The sequence below is a fragment of the Rana temporaria genome, chromosome 13, assembly GCF_905171775.1.
Source record: "Rana temporaria chromosome 13, aRanTem1.1, whole genome shotgun sequence".
NCBI classification, from domain to species: Eukaryota; Metazoa; Chordata; class Amphibia; order Anura; family Ranidae; genus Rana; species Rana temporaria.
The window spans coordinates 97,942,036-97,966,389 of NC_053501.1; the positions used below are offsets into that span (position 1 = coordinate 97,942,036).

Here is a 24,354-nt window from a genome sequence, read left to right on the forward strand (position 1 = left end):
TCCGGACATGTAAGGAAAAATCCAGAGCTGGGAGATCTTCTGTGCTCCTCCTACATTACTGGCTGATTTCTTTGTCATTCTCCGGTCTACAATAGACTCAAGAAACTGATCAGCCCCCTCCCTTCCTCTCCCCTGTGCTCCTGTTACTCCCAATCAGGATGGCAGAAATGAGTCCAGTGCTGCAAAGTCAAGTAAATCTTTATAAACCACTTACAAATGTCACACCACCAGTTCTCAGCCAGCTTCACAAATTACCACCAACACTTCCTGTCATCACTGGGAAAAGATCCAGAACGTCTTGGTGGTAGATAATCTTAGAGAAATCTACATTAGATTTGCCATCAGACATGTATTGTAATGCCCTAAACAATACATTCCGTTTCTATTTAATCAGGTAGGCCCTGGTGAACACTGGTAAATTCAAAGGGGGTTGTACATTCAGATTGTAATGAGTCTGTACAACATTACATTTTATTTGTGTGACAATTTTAGAGAAAGAGGAAGTCCAATAATTAGGGAGAATTATGAAGGCATCTTGTTTTACCTTATTTCCAACAGGAGCTGTGATGGTGAAGTTACAATCCATGTTTGGACTGTAGTTCCCTGGGTATCCCGGAGATGTGAAGCTGCCTTGAGAGTTAAAGAAGGATCCTCCACACTTCACTGTAAGAATATCGATATAATCAATATAGTAAGGAGATTTATAATAGTATATGACATCATTTTATGTTTATGTGTATACTGTATATACATAGTTTATCCTCCCTTTTCGAAGTTCCAAGTTCCTCTTAGGCTAGGACCCCACTCTCCAACCCTCAATGAAGAGCTCAGATGTAGAGATGGCCTACACAGGCACCAAATGCTGCTTCAGGAATGGGAGAGAGTCACACGTTCTGCCTTACCCAGAAGAGTTTCACAGAGCACTAGTTAGAAAACAGGAGTGTCCTATGAAAATAAATAACTGTAGTGGAGGTGGGTGGGCTACCATACAAACCTATTATTTTGTCCTAAATGGGATAAGTACAGATGCTGTAAAATCTATCCATATTGTTCCCCCCACTGCACTGCTTGGGTTACAAGCATCTTTAGTCTAGAAGGTGATACATAAGTTGAAATGCTTATCTTATTTATCCCTCCCACAGGCTTCCTCCATGCTGTACTACTGGTCCCTGAAGCTGCTTCTTGTTGCCATTCTCCTGGCTGTAGACTCTCAGATGTCATCAAATACAACACAGGATCAGCAGTTATGCATTGTACATGAACTTGTTGAGGGCTCGCCCACATACTGGGACATTGGAGAGCATAGATGACCACCGGCTGCCAGGGTAATTTTTTGAACTTTGCCAATCTGCCCTAAGCAAAGCAAGCATTTAACCAATGCAGTGCTGGGGAAAAGAAAGTCTGGTCACTGCACTCCACACTGGAGAATTTTGGATGATATTGTCAACCGCAAAGAAGTCCATAGGAATTTAACAACTTCTTAGTTTCGCAGAAGGGCAGACAGCAGTGATATACCACAAGAAAGAAGAATTTATACAGTATCTGATCCAAAATAAGCCATAGAGGTAATTGTTATCACTCTTAAAGTTGACCAACATACACATTGAACAATCTAACTGGAAAATGTAATTGTATATACTAAGAAACTGCATGGATTACCTCAAAGGTTGCAAACAGAGGTTATATGGCATCAAACTGTTGTGCCAATAGTTCCTCCTTGGGAGGGATCTCCTCTGTATCTATGATTCTTCAGTATCTTTCTTTACCAATAAAATAAATCAGCATACCTGAGCTATATGAAGCTTGGAAGCCGACCCCAGAAACAGCCCCGTCACTGACAAACTGGACCAGCATCTGGCTTGTGGAAGCGATGATTGGAGGGATGGTTTGACTTCCGCATATTTTATCCAACAACACAGGAGAGTTCTTAGAGGGACCGTCATAGATCCTCATGTAGTCTGAGTCACAGTTAGGAGTGGATTGGATATTAAAGGTACTGAATTTCACTGAAGCCTAAAAAGTGACACAAGGAAAATGTATTATCTACAGTAAACCCCAAACTTCCCATACTTGTAACTGCAAACTGGGTTAATATGTAATTCCAATATGATGCAATCAATTGCTATATTAATGCTTGAACAGTCCTTCAGAGAAAAAAAAACACAAGGATATGTAGGATTCTAATTTCTGTTAAAAGATCTTGCAGCTATAGACATTTCTATCTACGATATTTCTTGAAACATGTGTGTATTTTCCATTGATTTTCCAGTTAACAGAACTCTTCTGCTCCCTCTGATTATTTGTTGCTTGTGGTTTGTTTAGGGAAACCAATAAGCTTAAACAAGACACATTTGGGGGGGGGGGGGGAAGAATTTTTTTAACAGAAGTCTTTCGTTTTATGCTATATTGAGTTAAGTCAAAGAAACCTGAGACTGTGGATATTGCAATACTGTTACTATTGGTAACATACTTGTAAGAACCAGAGCCACAAATTAATCCAAAACCCCCTTTGTTCCTGCTAAACCCCCATTCCTACAATGACCTCACCATCAGATGTGGGGTAAAATAAATCTGGCACATTTGCTTCCAGCAATGAAGTGGGCCATAATGAAGGGAAGTATTATTCCAACATATGGAGCAATTGGTGGTTGAAGCAGAGTATGAGGTTTAGAGGCATTTACATCTTAAACGACCTTCTCTATACCCCTGTCTCAGCCATAAAGTCAAACCACCGCAATGGCTCCACTTCAATGTACAAAGGTACAAAAGTGTGATGTTCAGGTAGGGAGTATTTGGACCTATTGCGTGGCTCTAAACTAGTCAAGTCTCTATTTTTATGAATGTAAAATGTAGATGGTGTACAAAACAATCTTCAGATGGCAGTTCATTTTCACAGCTAGGTTGCTAGACATTTAGGGTCACATTTTGCATCTCTACATTTCTGTCTCCTCACCTTCCCTGATGGAACTCTGATCAACCAAACGCAGTCACCATTATTAGGATAAGCAGAGGGATAGTTGTCAGAAGTGAAAATTCCTGTCTTATTATTAAGCAAAGTCGCACAGACACCTGAGAAGGGAGAAATAGACATATAAATTATATTTAGTTATTGGAGGATTAGACTGATAATAATAATATTAATAATATATTGGTGGGAAACAGGGGAAGGGGTATTAACCTTCTATTAGATTAAAACTGCTGGAATTTTGAACTTAAAATCAAATGAACCTTGAGTTTAACCCCTTTACATCGAAGATAAAAGATCCTTATTGCCTCAATGCCGTGTCACATCTTGTGTATTATACTTTGTTTGTTCAGGGCAAATTGAGCCTTCATTTCATGGTAAAAACTACATTTCCTGATATTTAACTTTTTTTCAATGAAAACTGGCCAAATTGTAAGCAATATAATTTTTTTTTAATCCAGCTATATCGTTCTTAAATGACAATAAATAAATAACCCAAATTGAATTTGAGATGCATAGGGATACCACATATGTGTACATTATTTATTGTGTACACCCATAGTAGGGGCCAGACAGAAAAGTGCACATTTTGGGCTAGATTCACATAGATCAGCAGATCAGCAGATCTGCATGATCTATGTGATTTAAGATACGCTGCCGCAAGTTTGAGAGGCAAGTGGGTAATTCACAAACCACTTACCTCCATTCTTGCGGCGGCGGATCGTAAATCCCCCGGCGGAATTCAAATTCCGCGGCTAGGGGGAGTGTACTATTCAAATCAGGCACGTCCCTGCGCCGATTTAAATGAGCATGCGCAGTCCGTGAATTTTCCCGGCGTGCATTGCTCCCACTGACGTTGCTAGGACGTCAGTGGTTTCGACGCTTACGTAAACGACGTCCATCCGTATTCCAGAATGACTTACGCAAACGATGTAAAAAAATTAAAAAACGATGTGGGAACGACGGCTATACTTAACATTGGCTGCGCCTCGTAGAAGCAGGGGTAAGTATACGCCGGGAAAGCCGCTACGGAAACGTCGTAACAACACTGCGTCGGGTCCGCGTACTTTCGTGAATTGGCGTATCTCGCTGATTTACATATTTCTCATCGTAAATCAGCGGGAACGCCCCCTGCGCCATTTTTAAATTGCAGATAAGATCCGACGGTGTAACACAGTTACACCTGTCGGATCTTAGTCATATCTATGCGTAACTGATTCTATGAATCAGGCGCATAAATACGACCAGTGTAAGACACAGATACGACGGCGTATCAGGAGATACACCGTCGTATCTCTCTCTCTCTGAATCTGGCCCTTTGTGGGGTTTTTTTTGTCAAAATTTTTCAAAACTGTAAAAATTCACTTAAAATGCAATCATAAAAAAGTATAATTTCTAATGTTTTTAACCCATGAAATTGGAATGTACAGAAACTTACTGCATTGATAAAGTCGGTTAATTTTAGTGACATCCAAGACGCTCAGTCCAATTGTCTGCCCAATAGGCACATTGGGGTCAGGCTTGGGGACGATTGTGGGTTTGTTTGAAGTGTTGGTGAATGCATAGCTGGAAAATGTTGAATAGAGAAAAAATCGACATATTACCATTAAAATATTCTATAGTTTATCGGTAATTCACCAGCTAACACAAAAGCCATGACTTACGCATCATAATGCATCACTGAACCGTAATCATATGGACTGCCCAGGTTATTGGTGTCCGCTTTAGCAAAATTACCCAATTTTCCTGTAACAACAAAAAAGCAGTGGTAATGTCTCTTCTTTGAAAACATGACTGCATTTGCTTTGTGTAAATGTCTGCAGTACCTTTAGGGATATACTGGAAATTGATGTCAACATAATTGTCACGGTCACTTCTTACATGCTCATGGTAGAAGCCCAGGGCATGTTCTAGTTCATGTTGTATAATCCCCCTGTAGATGCAGCCTCCACCCAATGAAACTGTCTGGCTTCCACCAGTTCTTCCAAGATATGAGTAACAGCTAGAAATTGTAGATATACAGTTCAAGGAGTTATGCTTTAATACCATGTGGGAGCCTAAGACAATAGTTTTAATAGAAACAATGATTGAATCTGAGCTACAGAAAGAAAACAATCAATATCTGTTTGTGCTGGTTTTATTTTCATTGTGAAATTTTAAGTGGAATCCATTGAGTCTGTTGACACTAAGCCCCACTCCCTCTAGGTCACTTCCATTTTTCTACTATATACTGAATGTTAGCAGCGCCAGGATAAATATCTTATGTCCCTGTGCTATTTCTGCTAGGTACACAAAAAAATTAGACAACCAAGAAGCACCTTGTTGTTGTCTTGTGACTGTCACATGTATTTTCATTTTTTTTGGAGGAAATTCAAAAGAGAATCCATCATGCACAAATAGGTGCCGTAAAGTCTAAGGTGTTTATGTTTTAGATGCTCCCTACTGTGAAAAACTATGATAGACAATAGACAACCTTACCCATCACCAGGAGTGATGTTGATGTAATCATCTTCTGTTGTAAGAGGCACAAACCTCACACAAGTCAATGTCTCAAACTCGGCCATGGCGAGCACAATACTGTTCAGGTCACTGGCACCTGGAAACAGAGATAGAAGGTTGGGTTTCTACAAATAACAAATAGCAATAAATACTTCAATGCAAGAGAAAATAGAGGGAACTCACTGTAGCTGGAATCTATGGTGTAGGGAACAGAAACACTACCACTATCACTTTTAGGCCAAAGGCAAGAAGGACAGTTCATGGCACTGCGCTCATTCTGTACCAGCACATCGCCTCCATACATGGGTGTTTTGCTATCTGAAAATACAGAAAATTATAGTTAATACACTATAATGCATTGCATTTAAGCTGCTCATACACTGTGAACTGGCTGAACTTTGCTATGTGGGTGGTTCTGTAATTTCCCTCTCACCTGACATCTTTTGATTGAAAAATGGATGGATCCAAACAGAAAGTTTTAAAACTAACAGTGGCTGCATCTAATCATGATGCAGTATAGTACAGTGTTGGGGTATAAAACAGAATAGAATAGGCACAGTTGGAATCTGTGCATCTGGAGAAACATGTTAGATATTTTCATGCAGTCCAAATTCCCAGCTTTACTCAGTTCTGTGACCCAGCACAGCCCTGTTTGGCAGGGAGGAGACCTGATTTTGCTCTGCTGCAGTGAAGTTGGACTCTTGAATCTTCCCATGCAGGACACAGCAGAAAGCGAGCCCCCGAGTAGAGCCGTCCTGCTATGGGGGGCAGAACTTAGAAATGCCCGGGAAGATGCTAAGCTTAGCTGAACCCCTTCCCACTGGGCAACCAAAACAAACTAACTAGCTAATTGGCGTCTTTTTTTCCACACAAATAGAGCTTTCTTTTGGTGGTATTTGATCACCTCTGCGGTTTTTATATTTTGCGCTATAAAAGAAAATAGAGCGACAATTTTGAAAAAAATTCAATATTTTTTACTTTTTGCTATAATAAATATCCCCCAAAAACATATATAACATTTTTTTTTTCCCTCAGTTTAGGCCGATACGTATTCTTCTACCTATTTTTGGTAAAAAAAATCGCAATAAGTGTTTATCGATTGGTTTGCGCAAAATTTATAGCGTTTACAAAATAGGGGATAGTTTTATTGCATTTTTATAAAAAATTTTTTTTACTACTAATGGCGGCGATCAGCGATTTTTTCGTGACTGCGACATTATGGCGGACACTTCGGACAATTTTGACACATTTTTGGGACCATTGTCATTTTCACAGCAAAAAATGCATTTAAATTGCATTGTTTACTGTGAAAATGACAGTTGCAGTTAGGGAGTTAACCACAGGGGGCGCTGTAGGAGTTAGTGTTCCCTTAGTGCAGTGTTTCTCAATTCCAGTCCTCAGGCCCCCCAACAGGTCAGGTTTTCAGGATTTCCATTATTTTGCACAGGTGATTTGATCAGTTTCACTGCCTTAGTAATCACCACAGCCTTTTCATCTGAGGGAAATCCTGAAAACCTGACCTGTTGGGGGGGCCTGAGGACTGGAATTGAGAAACACTGCCTTAGTGTGTGTTTACAACTGTAGGGGGGTGTGGCTGTAGGAATGACGTCATCGATCGAGTCTCCCCTATAAAGGGATCACTCGATCGATGCAGCGCCATAGTGAAGCACGGGGAAGCCGTGTTTACATACGGCTCTCCCTGTTCCTCAGCTCCGGGGAGCGATCGCGACGGAGCGGCTATAAACAAATAGCCGCGCCGTCGTCCCGGATCGCTCCCCGAGGGGACCCGACCGCCGCAAGTCGCGGGGGGGGGGTCCCGATCGGACCCCCCACCCACGTCTAGGCAGGGACGTACAGGTACGCCAATGTGCCTGTACGTGCCATTCTGCCGACGTATATGTACATGCGGCGGTCGGGAAGGGGTTAAAAGAGTACAATTAAGATATAGTAAGGAATACAGAGCTGCAATAATTTTTTTTTTTTTTTTCTTATCTACCTGGAGTTCAGCTTTAATTGTAGATTTAGAACTAGAAATTACAACAGAAGAATACACAGTTTTACTAGAGTTATTGATGCGATATTCTACTAAATTCCCAAACAAAGTGCAATTTCCAAAGTTTGGAAAGTGAACAGTCTATTTGCCTTTAATACATCAACCTCTCTATCTCACAAGTTTCACTGCAATGGTAGAAGTGAATAAAAATAACCCATCAGTCTTTTTAGAAATGAAATAGTGATTTTTAAAGACTCATTCAAAGATCTTGTACCCCAAGACAATAACGCCATATTTCTCCTCACACCCTATTGTTTAGTCCATCAGTACATGATTTAAAGGATCCTGACACTCATAACTTTGTGCATTATAATTGGTTATTGTCTGTTCCATTGTCTGGATTTAGCACCATCATAATGCAGTAAAGAATCCTGTGGATTAGAATAATTACCTTTATTAGCTTTCAAAATCTTGCTGAAGATCCCTTGTGGCACTTCGGAGTCTTCACTCTTTGGGGCTGTGTATACAAAATACTGATTAGGCATATCTAGTGAAATAAAAAAAATTCAAGTGACTTAATTTTGTGTAAATATTGAACCCATTTTATAATTTGAATGATAAATTAATGGAAATATAGGGTAGCTCCACAAAGCTATCACTGATCTGTGAAACTTCTGGTTGGGAAATTCTTTAAGTCTTTGCCTTAATCACCATGATTATCATAAACACTGTCACCTAAACAATAGGAGATGACGTTAAAAAATACCCTGTTGCCAAAGTCTAAAAAACATGCAGACGATTATATGTGCATTTAACATATTTTAGGAATGTCATTAAATGTAAAAAATCTCCCTTGTGTAAACAGCCAAAAGCTTGAAACTGCTGCTTGGATGTGATGTCATCAGCCCCAGCAGACTCAGAGATTTCACTCAAATGACACTTTATAATATTCCTCTTCACTCCTCCAACGGCAGCTAAATCAATGTTCATGGGGGGGAGGTGAGGGGCAGAGATGCTGGGCCAGCACAGACAGTAATTGGACACTCCCAGAAGAGGGCAGGGCTAAGAGAAACAATGAGGGAGCAGGACTGTGCTAGTGAGGTGACTCTGAGAATAGTCAAAATGTATTTGCAAGTTCAAAGTCACATTGCAGGTGAATAATAAATAATTTATGGAAAGGAAAATACTGCAAGAAAGTGACCTCTATTATCTTATAACGTCCATTGCTGATATTATATATACGCAGATAGAACTGAGCTACTCACAGAAGGTGTAAGAGACTTGGAAGCCCTTTGCCTGGGTAGACTGGTCACTGTGGAATACGAGAACCATAGAGTTGCCTTTGGAGTAAAGCACAGGGATGGTGCGATCCCCACAGAATGGACCCCTTTTTGTACCATCCATGAAGAGTGTTAGATAGTCGTACATACAGAAACTGGAAGACTCTAAATGGAAGTCACTTATGGTCAGAGCAATCTGAAAAAGAAATACAATTATGACTAACATGACAGTGTTGTGTTCATACAACAAACACACAATTTTATATAGCATTAAAGTAAGTATTTTGGGCCAAATCCACAGACATGCAGCCTAACTTAACTTTTCAGAGTTAAGTTACACTGCCGCAATTTTCCGAAGTTAAGTACCGATCCTCAAAGCACTTACCCGGAAAATTGCGGCAGCGCAACTTAACTCCGTCCATCGTAAGGCGTTCCTAGTTTAAATGGGCGATTCCCATTTAAATTAGGCGCGCTCCCGCGCGGACGTACTGAGCATGCGTGTGACGTCATTTTTCCCGACGTGCAGCGCGCGAACGTAATTTACGCCGGGCTTTGTGGATTGCAACGGGACAATAAAGTTGCGACGGGTGAAAAAAAAGTTACGCGCCGGGAAAAAAAAATCAAATTTAAAAAAAAATTGCGGCGATCGAAAAAAAGGTCTGGTTTTACATGGTGTACTAACTTTACACATTGTAAAACCAGCCCTAATTTTACGCGTGCAAATCGTAACTTACGCAGAAAACACAAAGCTTAAAAGCTTTGTGGATCTGCTTAAGTACTCATTTGCATACGCTAGGCGGCATTTCGACTCGAAATGCCCCCAGCGGCGGATGCGGTACTGCATCTTAAGATCTGACAGTGTAAGTGTCTTACAGATGTCAGATCTTCTGCCTAACTTTGAGGATAAAATACTTTTGAGGATCGTTTCCAAAGTTAGGCACAGAGATACGCAGGCTGAACAGCAGTTCCGCCTGCGTATCTCTTTTGTGGATTTGGCCCTTTGTTTCTTACAATTCATTGATGTTACAGTCTACCTGAAATAATATTTGACATTAAAGCCACATTAAACCCAAGAGCAAACATTTATTATATTGCAGTTTACCAATTTTTACATGTGATGGCTGCTTTTGTTTTTCTTTTGTAGTCTTTTTTCTATGTTCATTTAGTGATCCAGCCAGCAAGTCTGTTGTTTTTCAAAAGCACAAGCTATCGTGCAGAATGTATCAGTTTACATGGATAAGCCAGATCATTCAACACTGACAGCGATGCTTAAAATGACCAGCTTAATTTATTCATGTAAAACCTTTATCCCAAATGGAAAAAAAAACAACTGTAACTCATTTCAAAATGTGAACTGAAATTTGGATTCAACTTGTTAGTGTATTTAAATCTGTTAATATATTTACCACTCCCCTCCCCCAAACAGACAGTGCTGCTGATTGCTGTACCTCTTGTTCTCATTCATCCAGAGTAGCGTCTCACTAATACAGGAGGCGTGTTACTGGTCAGATCACCAGGTGAAAATGAGGAAAAGCCAAAGAAAACGGATGTAGCCACCACATCTAATGATTGCTAATGTGAAAAAAATATATTTTTAGTTTTAAGAATTTTAGGTCGCTTTAGGAATGACACTGCACATAAAAGGCAGTGCTTAGGAATCTTGTTGGAAAAAGGAAGTCCTTTCTGTTCCTGCGGTGTAATGGTCACCAATCTACAATTTCCGGACAAGGAAGGAAAAATCCAGAGCTGGGAGATCTTCTGTGCTCCTCCTACATTACTGGCTGATTTCTTTGTCATTCACCGGTCTACAATAGACTCAAGAAACTGATCAGCCCCCTCCCTTCCTCTCCCCTGTGCTCCTGTTACTCCCAATCAGGATGGCAGAAATGAGTACAGTGCTGCAAAGTCAAGTAAATCTTCATAAACCACTTACAAATGTCACACCACCAGTTCTCAGCCAGCTTCACAAATTACCACCAACACTTTTAGAGAATGAGGAAGTCCAATAATTAGGGAGAATTTTGAAGGCATCTTGTTTTACCTTATTTCCAACAGGAGCTGTGATGGTGAAGTTACAATTCATGTTTGGACTGTAGTTCCCTGGGTATCCCGGAGATGTGAAGCTGCCTTGAGAGTCAAAGAAGGATCCTCCACACTGCACTGTAAGAATATAGATATAATCAATATAGTAAGGAGATTCATAATAGTACATGACATCATTTTATGTTTATGTGTATACTGTATATACATAGTTCATCCTCCCTTTTCGGAGTTCCAGGTTCCTCTTAGGCTAGGCTGATTAGGGCCAATGGAGCAGTGCAAACAATTTTGATTTAGGATTAGGAATGTTATTAAAAAAAGACTAATGAACTGGGGGAAAAAGCAGAACAAACAAAACAGATGATGGGGAACAGAAAGAAAGCAAACATTATTCCTTAAATAAAAATGTTAAAAAGCTTACCATCTTTGTTCTCTCCAAGTAGATTGTCCTGAAAAGTAAATGTTTTGTATCAATATCTTATTTCAAATGAAATACAATAATAAGAGATAACAAGTCTTGGCCCCAACTCCTCTACACCCGGCAGAGCCCTCCTCAGCCCTACTGGGAATCTCTCAAAAGTGAGGTAAAATCCTTTCTTATGCCGCGTACACACGGTCGTTTTCTGCGATGTAAAAAAACGAAGTTTTCTGTGAAGTAAAAAACGACGTTTTTGAAACTTCAATTTTCAAAAACGACGTTGCCTACACACCATCGTTTTTTCACAATGCTCTAGCAAAGCGAGGTTACGTTCACCACGTTTTTTCCATTGAAGCTCGCTTCATAAGTAGCTTCTGGGCATGCGCGGGTTCAAAAACGTCGTTTGAAACGTCGTTTTTTGCTACACACGGTCAATTTCTGTGAAGTAAAAAACGACGTTTTGAAAAACTACACATAAAATTGAAGCATGCTTCAATTTTTTTTTGTCGTTTTTCAGAAGACATAAAACGACGTTTTCTCCCACACACGATCAATTAAATTGACGTTTTTAAAAACGTCGTTTTTTTACATCGCAGAAAACGACCGTGTGTACGCGGCATTAGACAAATGTTACCACAACAGTCATCATTGGAAGATTTTACCGTATTCCCTGTTCTGTTCACATTTATAACATTTTGTATTTCCCCTCACTTTCTGTCCTAGTGGCAATGGCCTATACAAAAGTCAAATCTCCCTACAGTGGATCCAAACAGTAATAAGAAAGTGTTAAACTCTAAGAGGATTCCTAACCCCCCACCACTTTATCCAAATCTAAGGGGAAAGAATTTTGGTTAAAGTTACACTTAACTACTAACTAATATTGGTAACTTATTGGATGTTATACTTTTCTAAATATAGTTTTGACCTGTCCCCTGTACTGTTCATTTCAGCTCATCATCTCACCTGTATTTGTGCAGATAGAGGTAGACTGGTCACCAGCCCCGTCACACAGCCCAGAAGCAGGAGGAAGACTTTTTCATTCATCTTGTTCAGAATTCTCCTTCACTGTAATGTGAAATATCTTCTCTCTGAAGCTTGGTTTGACACTCATCTTCTCTTTCACCTTTTATACAGGTACCAGAGAAGATCTGACCAATCATGAGACAGGAAACCAAATTTCAAGAATGACCTAGGTGGACATGTATGGGAATTAGAACCATATAATTATTTTGTGTGTGACACTATGGTCATTATTATCTTATTATTATCTTGGTGTTCAGCTGCCCAGCTTGTAACTGATTGTCATGGTCTCCTGAATATTGTCTATAATTACATAAAAAGTCCTTCATCATCAACTGATTTTTCCAGCTAAAATTTAAATAAATTGGGACTGGCAATGTAAGTTTTGGATTCAAGGTTATACCCAGTCTATGAGATAATTCATCACTACAGTGCCAGGAGAAATTATGTTTTGCAAAATGCAAAAACCCATAGTATACTAACAGAGATCATTTCTCTTTTAATATGAAATTTGATTGCATTAAATTAAAATTTGATTGCTTAAAGTGATATTAAAATCTATAATTTTTTTCATTAAAAAAAATAAACATAGTTACATAGTAGGTGAGGTTGAAGTCCATCCTATGTGTGTGATTATATGTCAGTATTTCATTGTATATCCCTTAATGTTGCGGTCATTCAGGTGCTTATCTAATAGTTCTTTGAAACTATTGATGCCCCCTGCAGAAACCACCACCTGTGGAAGGGAATTCCACATCCTTGCCGCTCTCACAGTAAAGAACCCTCTACGCAGTTTAAGGTTAAACCTCTTTTCTTCTAATTTTAGTGAGTGGCCACATGTCTTATTAAACTCCCTTCCGCAAAAATGTTTAATCCCTATTGTGGGGTCACCAGTACGGTATTTGTAAATTGAAATCATATCCCCTGTCAAGCGTCTCTTCTCCAGAGACAATAAGTTCAGTGCTTGTAACCTTTCTTCATAACTAATATCCTTCAGACCCTTTATTAGCTTTGTTGCCCTTCTTTGTACTCACTCCATTTCCAGTACATTCTTCCAGAAGACTGGTGCCCAGAACTGGACACCATTCTCCAGGTGAGGCCCGACCAGAGTCTTGTAGAAAGTGACAATTATTGCTTTAATCAAGTTAATCCCCTTTTTAATGCATGCCAATTTTCTGTTTGTTAGTTTCCATCCTAGATTTCCTCAGAGTTTCACCCCCTAGTGAGTAGCTTGCATTCATATTTTTGCCACCCAAATGCATTATTTTACATTTTTCAACATTAAACCTCATTTGCCATGTAGTTGCCCACCCCATTAATCTGCTCAGATCTTCTTGCAAGGTTCCCACATACTGCGGAGAAGTTATTGCCCTGCTTAGCTTAGTGTCATCCGCAAATACAGAGATTGAGCTGTTTACCCCATCCTCCAGGTCATTTATGAAAAGGATTGGACCGCACTTCCCACCCCTGACCATTCCAAGTATTTCCCATTTATCACCATGCTCGGAACTCGCCCTTGTAGCCAGTTTTCAATCCATGAACTTATTCTATGGTCCTTTACTTTGTACAGTAAACATTTATGGGGAACTGTGTCAAATGCTTTTGCAAAATCCAGATACACTACATCTACGGGCCTTCCTTTTTCTAGATGGCAGCTCACCTCCTCATAGACGGTTAATAGATTGGTTTAGCAAGAATGATTCTTCATGAATCCATGCTGATTACTGCTAATGATACAGTTTTCATTTCTAAAATCTTGTCCTTATCATCCCCTCCAAGAACTTGCATACTATTGATGTTAGGCTAATTGGTCTGTAATTCCCAGGGATGTATTTTGACCCTTTTAAAATAATGGTGCTATATTGGCTTTTCTTCAATCCAGTTGGTACAATTCCAGTCAGTAGACTGTCAGACATGTTATACTTACCTGCTTTGTGCAGTGGTTTTGCACAGAGGAGCCCAAATCATCCTCTTCTATGGTCCCCAGCCAACGCTCCTGCTCTGTGTGTCCATTCAGTCATAGAGCCATGGTTCGGCCCCACCTCCTCCATCTCCTCATTGGCTCACTGACTTTGATTTACAGCAGCAAGAGCCATTGGTGCCTCACTGCTGTCTCAGCAAATGAGGGAAGTCCTGGACAGCCAAGACTCTCGTGCAACATCGCTGGATCAAGATGGGGTTTAGGAAAGTGTTAGGGAGTCTGAGGGGAGCTGCTGCACAAAGTTTTTTTTATTTTAATGCATAGAGATAAAAAAAACTTCTGACTTTAGAACCACTTTAATTTGGTTAAACCTGGTCTTCACCCTAGTGCTGCCAGGTCTAAGTGCTAACCACTTTGACACTGTGCCGCTCTGGAAGTGTAGCTGGTTGCTAAACATTGAATACTATCTATGTCTACTGGCCATGCTGCTGCCTTCTTGGAAAACTCAAAACTGAGAGGAGACTCAAACAGCCTCATATTGTAGTAATACATTTTTCAGTAAAGCAATCTTAAAACCAATACATATTGCACTATCAAGTCAAGAAGGAGAATGGGTATATAGCCAAGCAGAGAAAGTCCCAGAACTATTGGATCCAAGCCAGTGGCTCCTGTTGCTGCTAATGGACCAGCAGCCACCAGTGCAGGGGAGGCACTGGTAGTTCTGTCTGGAAAATGTGACTCAACACATGATCACACTTTGGTTTATGATAACATATTTTCTTGTTTGATTATGAGTTTTCTGTTCCAAATGTTCCAGATGTACTGATATTGGATCAATAATGATTCATTTTAGTTTTGTAGATATATTAAATTAAATTCTATATGTAGCTATATTTTTTTCATTTATGTATTAATTATTTTTTTATTATTATCTACATTTAAATAAGGAAAAGGTTTATTGCATTAAACGGCAACATAACAGTCCAAAACAAGACACTGAAAAAAAGCTTACATCCACATAGATATCCAAAGGCAGTAATTACAGAAACATTGACACAGACAGATGCCGTGTCCACATACTCATATCAAATACAATGCTGGTATTGTGTAACCTTGACTTCATCCCACCCAAAGTGCAACAAGGGCGCATATAATCATCCTAATTTAAATGAACCACAGAACCCTATGGTCTATTTGGACACAAGAACAACCTCTGATAAACAAGATCCCATGGGCTGAAACCAGAGATGTCTAACCACAGTTCCCAACCTTTTCTATCTTACCGGGGCAACCTCGTCATGTAAAAATATGGGGCCAAATCCTCAAAAGGGATACGCAGGTGGAATTGCTGTTCAGCCTGCGTATCCCTGTGCCTATCTTTGAAACTGATCCTCAGAAGCAGTTTTCCAAAGATAGGCAGAAGATCTGACATCTGTAAGACACTTAGGCCCAGATTCTCGTACATCGGCGCATCCTTATGCGGTCGTAGCGCATCCAAGATGCGCTACGCCTTCCTAACTTAGAGAGGTAAGCTCCGTATTCCCGAAGCACCGGCGTTCAAATTTGCGCCGGCGTAGTGCAAATTCGTGGGCGTATGTGGGCGTAAGTGAAAGTAGGAAGGAAGTGGGCGTGATACATTTAAATGAACCGTGACCTTATGCAAATGATGGTCTGAACGGACGGCGCATGCGCCGTCACGTGACCGGGTGTCCCCCGCCCCTATGCGCATGCGCACATCGCGATTGGCGAGTTGCTCCAAACAAGTGCATAAATACGCCCAGACATGCGCCCATCATGTGCAAAAGTACACCTGTTAGTTTACTGTTGGTGGTGAGCTTACTTTTGCAGTGCTTTGCCATGTCTGCTGAGCGTACAAGTAGAAGGAAAAAGAATTTCTCTCATGATGAGAGGGCCATCATTCTCGCAGGCATGGAGAGGCACTATGACCGCCTCCATGGGTCCAGGAGTAAAACCACAAGCAAGGGGCGAAGGGATGAGATCCTGCAGAGGATAACGGATCAAGTGAATGCTGTGGGCAATGAGGCGAGGAGGCCCCATCATATAGGCAAAAAAATTAATGATCTTAGGAGGAGGGTCAAGGACAAGATGGCCCTCATGGCGAGGCATGCCAGGGGCACTGGTGGGGGACCTGCCTCAAGGATCCGTCTGACACCAGATGAGGAGGTAGTTGCCCGGTGCCTTACCAGGGTTCAAGTTGAGGGAATGCCGGGCTATGATTCTGTTCATCCGCCCTTGAGGACAGGTAAGTGTTTATTTCAACTATCTGGTGTGTAGCATGTGTGTGGGGGGAGGTAGGGAATATGTGACAAGTTTGTGGGTCCACCAACATGTGAATGTTTTGTGTCATCCACAGGTGTCCAGGATGAAGCTGGCCCGTCTCGTGCCCCTGCCCGTCCCACACCATCCCCTGATGATGATGTCCCTGCCCGTCCCACACCATCCCCTGATGCTGATGTCCCTGCCCGTCACACACCATCTTCATCTGATGAAGATGCCCCTGACCCCCAGGGAAGGCAAGCGGCATTGGTGGAGGAGAGTGGTGGCCACGCCTCCATTGAGGAGGTTCTGCAGGATGCGGAGCATTTGGGGGAGGAGGTGTCACTGTCCCTTTTCTTGGAGGATTTGGGAAGCTTGGCTGGTCCATCCCGGACCTCAAGCCCACGATCCTCCATATCCTCGGACTCCATCTCCAACCCAGCCACTCCCTCTGTCTCCATCTCCAACCCACCCCCTCCATCTAATCCCTCACCCTATGCCAGGCCTGAAGCCTCTCGTGGACCAAGGAGGTCAACGCCGAGAACCAGGGGGGTACCCGAGTTGCTGTCTGTGACCCTGACCACTGCGCAGGAAGACCAGACCCGCCTTATGGGTGCGATGGGCCAGGACTTCACTCGAGTGGCTGACAGCCTAGGGGAGAGGGGACATGTCACCGATGTGATTCAGGACATTGCAGGCAACACCACTGCAATTATCACATGTTTGCGGGATCTCGAAACCACCACAGCAAGCCTGGTGAAAGAGGTGCAGACCCTAAATGAGTCCGTCCAGGGGCACACAGCTGCCATTGTTGGTGTTCAAACCGAGACCAATAACCTCCTGAGGAGGATATCGGTGGCATTAGAGGGCAGGCCTCCAGCCACGGTGGATGCTCCTCTGCCTGATGAAACCCCCCCCCCTCAACCAGGCAGTTGAGGAGCCGGGGCCGGGGCCGTGGCCGAAGGCAGGCCAATTAGTTTTTCGTGTTGATTATTGCTCTGGTTAAGAGTTTTTTTATTTATTTTTCAAAGTATTGCTCTGGTAAAGAGTTTTTTAAGTTAGTGTTGACAAATGCACACGGTGAGGCGTGCAGAATAGTGTGACTGGTGTGAGAATGGGGGGGGGGGGTTGACACTCCTGCCAGCAAAGGGGTGTCACCCTCTGCCGTGTGAAAGGTGTATGAATGTACAGTAACATAATTGGAGCCTTGGCGCGGCGTTACTGCTCCCTAAAACAATGTGGTTTGATGGGGTCTAATCCAATTCGATGTGCATGTGGGGGGTGTGTGCTAGGGACCACAGTGGTGTGCACGTGTGCATTCACATTGTGCCATTTTTCATGTGTGTGTTTAACGTTCAAAGAGACGTTCAACGAGGCATCTCCTGATTGCTGATCCCTCAGCAGACGGGGTACCCTCAGGCAGGGGGGGATTGTCGGGTTGGGGGCTCAGGTCATCACGTAGTTCAACCTCCAGGCCCTTTCTCACTGCGAAGTTGTGCAGAATGCAACATGCCCCGATGATCTGGCACACAAAGTCTGGGGAATACAACAGGGTCCCCCCAGACTTATCCAGGCATCGGAAACGGGACTTCAGTTGGCCAAAGGTTCGTTCCACCACTGCACGGGTACTTATGTGTGCAGCATTGTAGTTTTCCTCTCCTGGGGTTTGTGGGTTCCGGAATGGGGTCATTAGATGAGGTCCAAGTGCATATGCAGAGTCACCTGGAAGAGAAAAGACAGGAGGAGGTTAGTCATGCATGTGTCCCTCGTAATGTCTGCGTCATGGGGGGGACAGTCATACCTGACACCCATGTCACTCACCAACCAGCCAGCTGTCCCCATACACGTTCTGGTCAAACTCCATTGGGATGTCGCTTTGGCGGTAGATGAAGCTGTCATGAGAGGATCCGGGGTGTTTGGCACGGACGTGCCATATGAGGCCATGGGCATCCACGATAACCTGGACATTGATAGAATGCCAGTGCTTCCGATTGCGGAATAGGTGCTCTGTGTCATGGGGGGGCTGTAGTGCCACATGGGTGCAATCAATTGCCCCGATGGTGCGTGGGAATCCTGCAATTCTGACAAAATCTGCCCTTGCCTTATTCCGCTGGACCTCCTGGGTGGGTCTGACGATTTGGTTGGACATGTGTCTCAGGATTGCGGGTACAACCTGGTGCACACATCTGCTCATGCTGGTTTGTGACATCCCAGCCACACCTCCACTTGTGCGCTGAAAAGATCCAGTGGCCAGGAAGTGGAGTGTTGCCAGGACCTTGATCAGTGGCTGCACTGCATGTGAGCGGTGTGTTGGGCTTGTAAGGTCATCCTGCAGGATTGTGGTTATTTCCTGGATGGCTTGAGTATTAAATCTGAAGAGGCGATACACCTCTGCTTCCCCGATGGCCAAGACGTCTAATGGCGTTCGGTAAAAACGCTGCCGTGCCCTCCTCCTTCTCCTTCTCATTCGAAGCGCCTGGGCGCACACTAGTTGTGCTATGACCATGCCTGCCCCTGGCATGTTGGCATACAGAAGTCTTGTCCTGCAAGTGTGGTTGCTGAGCTCGTCCGTAAGGGTGCTGCTAAAGCTGCTCTCCAGCTGACCTGCACACGTCTGGTGCAAAGTTGCCCCTGCTTTTATGAGGGGCAAGTTTACACCGGACGAACAGCTTACGCGCACCGCTCGTAGCCTGCGTCGGGCGGTCGTACGTTCGGGAATCTCGGTATATCCCTCATTTGCATATTTGATTATGAAATCAATGGGAGCGCTGGGCGTTCTCGGCGTAAATGTGCGCCTACGCTACGCCGGCGCACAAACGTTGCGCCGATCGAAACAAGACTAATTTCTGGCGTACCTGGTTCTGTGGGTACGGCGCACCGATACAACGGCGCATCTGTTCAATTGCGCCGCGCAAATCAAGGTGCCCCGGCATAACGCCTTTGAGAATCTGGGCCTTACACTGTCAGATCTTAGGATGCAGTACTGCATCCGCCGCTGGGGGCATTTCGCGTTGAAATGCCGCTTTGCGTATGCAAATGAGGACTTACGGAGATCCACAAAGCTTTTCAGCTTTGTTTTTTCTGCGTAAGTTGACGTTTGCATACGTAAAATTAGGGATGCTTTTACAAAGTGTAAACTAGTTACACCTTGTAAAAACAGACCTTTTTTTCGATCGCCGCGATTTTTTTTAAATTTTATTTTTCGGCGCGTAACTTTTTTTTTACCCAACGCAACTTTATTGTCCCGTCGCAATCCACAAAGTCCGGCGTAACGTAATTTTGCGCGCTGCCCATCGGGAAAATGATGTCACGAGCATGCGCAGTACGGCCGGCGCGGGAGTGCGCCTCATTTAAATTGTCATCGCCCCCTGCAGAAGAGGACCGCCTTGCGCCGGAGACATTTAAGTTACACGGCCGAAAATTTCTAGGTAAGTGCTTTGTGGATCGGGCACTTAGGTAGAAAACTTAGTAACTTAAATGGTAAAAGTTAAGTTAGGCTAGGTTTTTGTGGATTTGCCCCATGGTGTTCTAGAAGCAGAGCATTACCCACAGCAGACACCCAGTGTTTAGGGGGATCAGGGGATTTCCACAGTATTAGAATGAATCTGTGGGCGTGGAAAAGGGCCCTTCCCATTGCTATCCTAGAGTATTCATCCTCAATGACTTCCTCTAAAAAATTTAAGAGACAGCATTTGGGGTCCAATGGGATGCTTACCTTAAATACCATGTTTAATGTATCTACAACCTGCCCCCAATAGTGATGACATTTTGGACAATGCCTTAATAGATGGATTATGTCGCCGTGGTCCCTTCTGCATCTTTGGCAAGATGGCTCCATACTGTATCCCAAAGCTTCGGGGGAGTGTAGTGAGAGCGTAGGAGAATGTAATTTCGAGAGACCTTCTGGGCCAGGGAGCAGGTTACCACAGCCTGAAATGCCACTTACCATTGATCACCTCATCGAACCTAGGTCTCTCTCCCAAAGCAAAGTCTCTTTGCTAGGGTGGCCTTTGTGGAACTCAGATAACAATATGCTATAACACATAAGGCCTTCAGAGTTTTCAGCCATTTTGATGAAGTTGAAAATGGGGGGGGGGGGGATTTACCATTTCTGCATGTCCCCCTGTGCCCTGACTGCATGTCAAAATTGTAAGCAGACAAACTGCATATGGGTGGGTAGCGACTATACGTTTTGCAGGGAAGCAAAAGGTAACAGAAAAACATCCTTAAAAACCTGAGACATTGGAACTATCTCACATGCCTTCCACCGAGCGGCATGCACTAACTTGGCTTGTTTTGAATCGTTACCGTTACGCCATATCAGGCTATATTTTGTATATCCAGTGACATGTTGTAGGTGTGGTTACTTCAAAGTACCAGTGCTATTTAAATTTAGAGGCAGATCAGAGTGTAGTTAAACTCTGATCTGTTGATATGTTCAAATTGGGTCTCTGTCTCAGCTTGCCTGTGCTGTGGGCTCATTCTGTTGTGCTGGGGTGTTATTTCCACCCCAGGGCAGTAGGTGGCAGCAGTGGAGTCAAGGTTTGGGTGCTCTTCCCCAGCAGCCAATCAGGAGGATTGAGCCTCGCTGTGCATGCTGGGAGAGGGTATTTATGGAGCAGACGCCATTAGTTCTGGGTCTTCTTCTTTAAGTGTGGCATCCACCTTTAGGGTGTCTGCACCACTGCACCCTAGCATTATGGCCTACCGGGCCGGGGCGTGCGTGCCATGTGGATATCCTGGTTCCCGGGACCATGCTGGTCCGGAACATTTGAGCTGTGGCAGGGAGCCCAGTGGCAGACTGGGTTCCCAATTCTGAAGATCCCAAGCGGAAAAGCTGTTCGGTGGGGAGTCTATCTGAGGAGAGCCAATGAGAGGCTGGCGATCCAATGGGGTCTCGACAATCCACTGGGGATCGAGGTATCCGGACACTGGGAGGCTGGTCAATTGTCAGTCGGTACCTGAAAGAAGTTGAAGGAGATCTAGGCGTAATTCCACCAAGGAGGGTTATCTCCGTAATCACAATCAGGAGGGCCTGTGGCAGAGGTTACTCACTGAATTCATTCCAGGAGGGTCTGTGGCAGAGACTTATCCTCAAAAGTTCGAGCGATACACTGGCTGCCAGGTCAGTGAGAGAGGCCTGTCCGGGTACGCTATTCCCACTCAAGTAGGAGTGGCGCAAGAAGTGTTACACGTGAGAGCAGGACTGTTTCCCTATTGCTACGCCTGAATTTGCTATGCTCCTTCTTCTTTCAACGCTACCTTCTTCACCACAAGCTTTATTGTTATTACCCCGCTGGGTAATAAAGAGCACAGCAAAAGACACCTGTTGCGGACATTCCTTTACTTCTGCTATATGCACCATCCACCCCTAGGAATTCGCAGAGCCACGAGGTAAATTTGCCACCCAAAACAAACCAGCAGCTCCTCCGGGGGTAGTGCTACATAGGTATTTAGCCTTGTTCCATGTTTTTTTAATAAGTCCGTATGTCGATAGGCACTTATTTGGTTTAGCAAAACTAAGGGCCTCAAGACCCTCTGAGATGGAGTCTCTCTGGACATGGGCCAGCATAATACGAGTAATGGAGGGAATGTGATCTTTAATAGATTGTGTAGACGCAAACCCAGGGCCAATAAAATGCTGCAGTTGCGCAGCTATGTAATAGAGCCATGTGGTTAGGAAGGGCTAGGCCCCCTATCCTTAGGCCATTGTAAATATTCCAATATGATTTGTGGTGTTCACTTTCCTTATAGCAGAGTTCTAAAGATGGAATTTACTATTTTAAATGTTTTTAAGGGGGCAACCGTTGGGGAGTTGTTCATTTGGACCCCCCCAGTCTTTGAAAGGCAGTGAGGTGTGCATTTTCCACTAGAAATATTTTGTTACGGAATTTAGTTTACGTCCGAATATACATTTATTTACTTACACCCAAAATTTGTTTTTAATAATTTCGTTAAAAATGCATTCGTCTGAAAATCCGAATTAATTAAGGTTGAATCTGTCATTGAAGGCCCATGGTGTTTGTCGAATGTTCTAAGAAGATTCGACAGAGCAGCTAAACTGTACGACGCCGCAATTTCCGGTCGAATGTTTCGCCTACAAGCTATACATGAATAGTAATATTGTTTGACTAGTAATAATTATAGTTATAAATTATTATTACTAGTCAACCAACATTCAAATTCTTCTATAGCCTATGGGCCGAGCATTTGACCGGAAATGTAAGATTGCAGCGTCGTATAGTTTATCTGCTTGTCGAATCTTCCTAGAACTTTCGACAGACACCATAAGCCTTCAATGACAGATTCAATGTTTTGTAAGTTTTTTGCTGCTTCGTCGAATCTTCGTCATTCATGTCAAATGGTCTACCCCAACACTGTCTCTATAATGTCAAATCTTTTCTCTCTATGTCGAATATTTCCTCTTTATGTAGAATAATCTTGGACTAATAGAGTTAAGGTTAGGCACATTCGACCGCAGATTCGATTGACACAGATTGCTATTGTCAGCATCATGTCGAATCTCCTATCTATATCGAACTGTTGTAGCAACGAAAATGAAAATAAAGCATTTTTTTATGAGGGATCTTTCGGATTTCGGATTCTGTATGTTTGTTTTTGTTTGTTAAAACGATAACAAAAATACCCGAAATTCGGACCAAAATACATTCGGACGAAAACGAATGCATATGTCTATTATCCACATATACTAACAGTATATAAGATAAGAGTCTGATAACAAGTTTGGACTTACTGCACAGTGCATGAGAGTGAACATTGTGATATGCTCCGTAGGGGAGTTGTGTAATGGGTAGAGAAGCTGGGGCATCATAATAATTTTAATGAGATTTGTCTTACCTGCATTTGACAATGGCAATTTATTCCAAATTTTTATTTTATCACAGAATTTGTTTAGCAGGGAGACGTTTAGTGAACCATACTCAAAAGGAGAGGAGGTCACATAGAATCCCAAATACTTAAATTGATCTGTTATAGATATGGGACAAGTGGGGGCAATTGGTTGTGTAAAATCACTATTCAGTAGGAGCAGTGCTGATTTGGTCCAATTGTTTATCAATTCGGAATATCGGCCAAAGTCTAGAACAGTGCCCGTGATACTTTTTTTATTTGCACTAACATCCAAATTTTCAGGACAAACTTTTTTTTAAATTTGGTTTGGGTTTTCCCTTAATATTAATACCAGACCCAAAGGGCCTGGTAATGGACTGTAGGGGAACCAATGCCGATTTTTTTAATGACTTTATCTGTATTCCCGGGACCCGACAATTCATTATAGCCGCGAGTAGTTGTAAATGACTTTTTTTTCCTTTATAAATGTCATTTTGTGCAGGGACACAGGAAAAATGCACCATTTTACAGGCATCCTATATACACCCCCCAGGTATGAAATTTAAAGGAATATTTCACTTTTATTGTTTCATTTTAAGCATTATTAAAATCATTACTCCTGAAAAGACGGCTGTTTTTAAAACTTTTTTTGCATTGATACATGTCCCCTGGGGCAGTACCCAGGTCCCCAAACACTTTTGATTTTTCACATTTGTGTCCCATAGACTTTAACAATGTTCGCGTGTTCGAACAAATTTTTTGCCTGTTCACGTGTTCTGCTGTGAACCAAACCGTGTTTAGCTCCTCCCTACTTTTAGGGTATGTCTTGTTCTTCAAGGTCCAAGCAGTACCCAGGAGTACTGCTTGGACCTTGAAGAAGGGGACATACCCCGAATACTTGTCCTGAAAAATTATATGTTAGTGCAAATAAAAAAAGTATCATGAACAGTACTTAATTTTCCCATAATCCTGCTAGAATCAACTCAAGTATATTTATAAACATTTGTTATGCTTGTAGGTTTTTAAGCCCAAATTTACTATCAGTTCTCTGGGGAGGGGAGTGGTGGCAGTTCTCTGGGGAGGGGAGTGGTG

The 24,354-nt window shown here is 42.7% G+C and overlaps 1 protein-coding gene across 1 annotated transcript in view; it reads right to left on the reverse strand.

The window, feature by feature from the left end:
- LOC120920692 (cubilin-like) overlaps window positions 1-24,354 on the reverse strand; it is a 135,643-nt gene that overhangs the window by 68,389 nt on the left and 42,900 nt on the right. The window contains exons 7-13 of the mRNA XM_040332905.1: window positions 5,444-5,561; window positions 4,792-4,967; window positions 4,630-4,711; window positions 4,404-4,531; window positions 2,954-3,069; window positions 1,788-2,013; window positions 545-663 (exon numbers count right to left, since the gene is read on the reverse strand). Of these exons, the coding sequence (XP_040188839.1) occupies window positions 545-663; window positions 1,788-2,013; window positions 2,954-3,069; window positions 4,404-4,531; window positions 4,630-4,711; window positions 4,792-4,967; window positions 5,444-5,561 (965 nt within the window). The remainder of the gene's footprint in view (window positions 1-544; window positions 664-1,787; window positions 2,014-2,953; window positions 3,070-4,403; window positions 4,532-4,629; window positions 4,712-4,791; window positions 4,968-5,443; window positions 5,562-24,354) is intronic.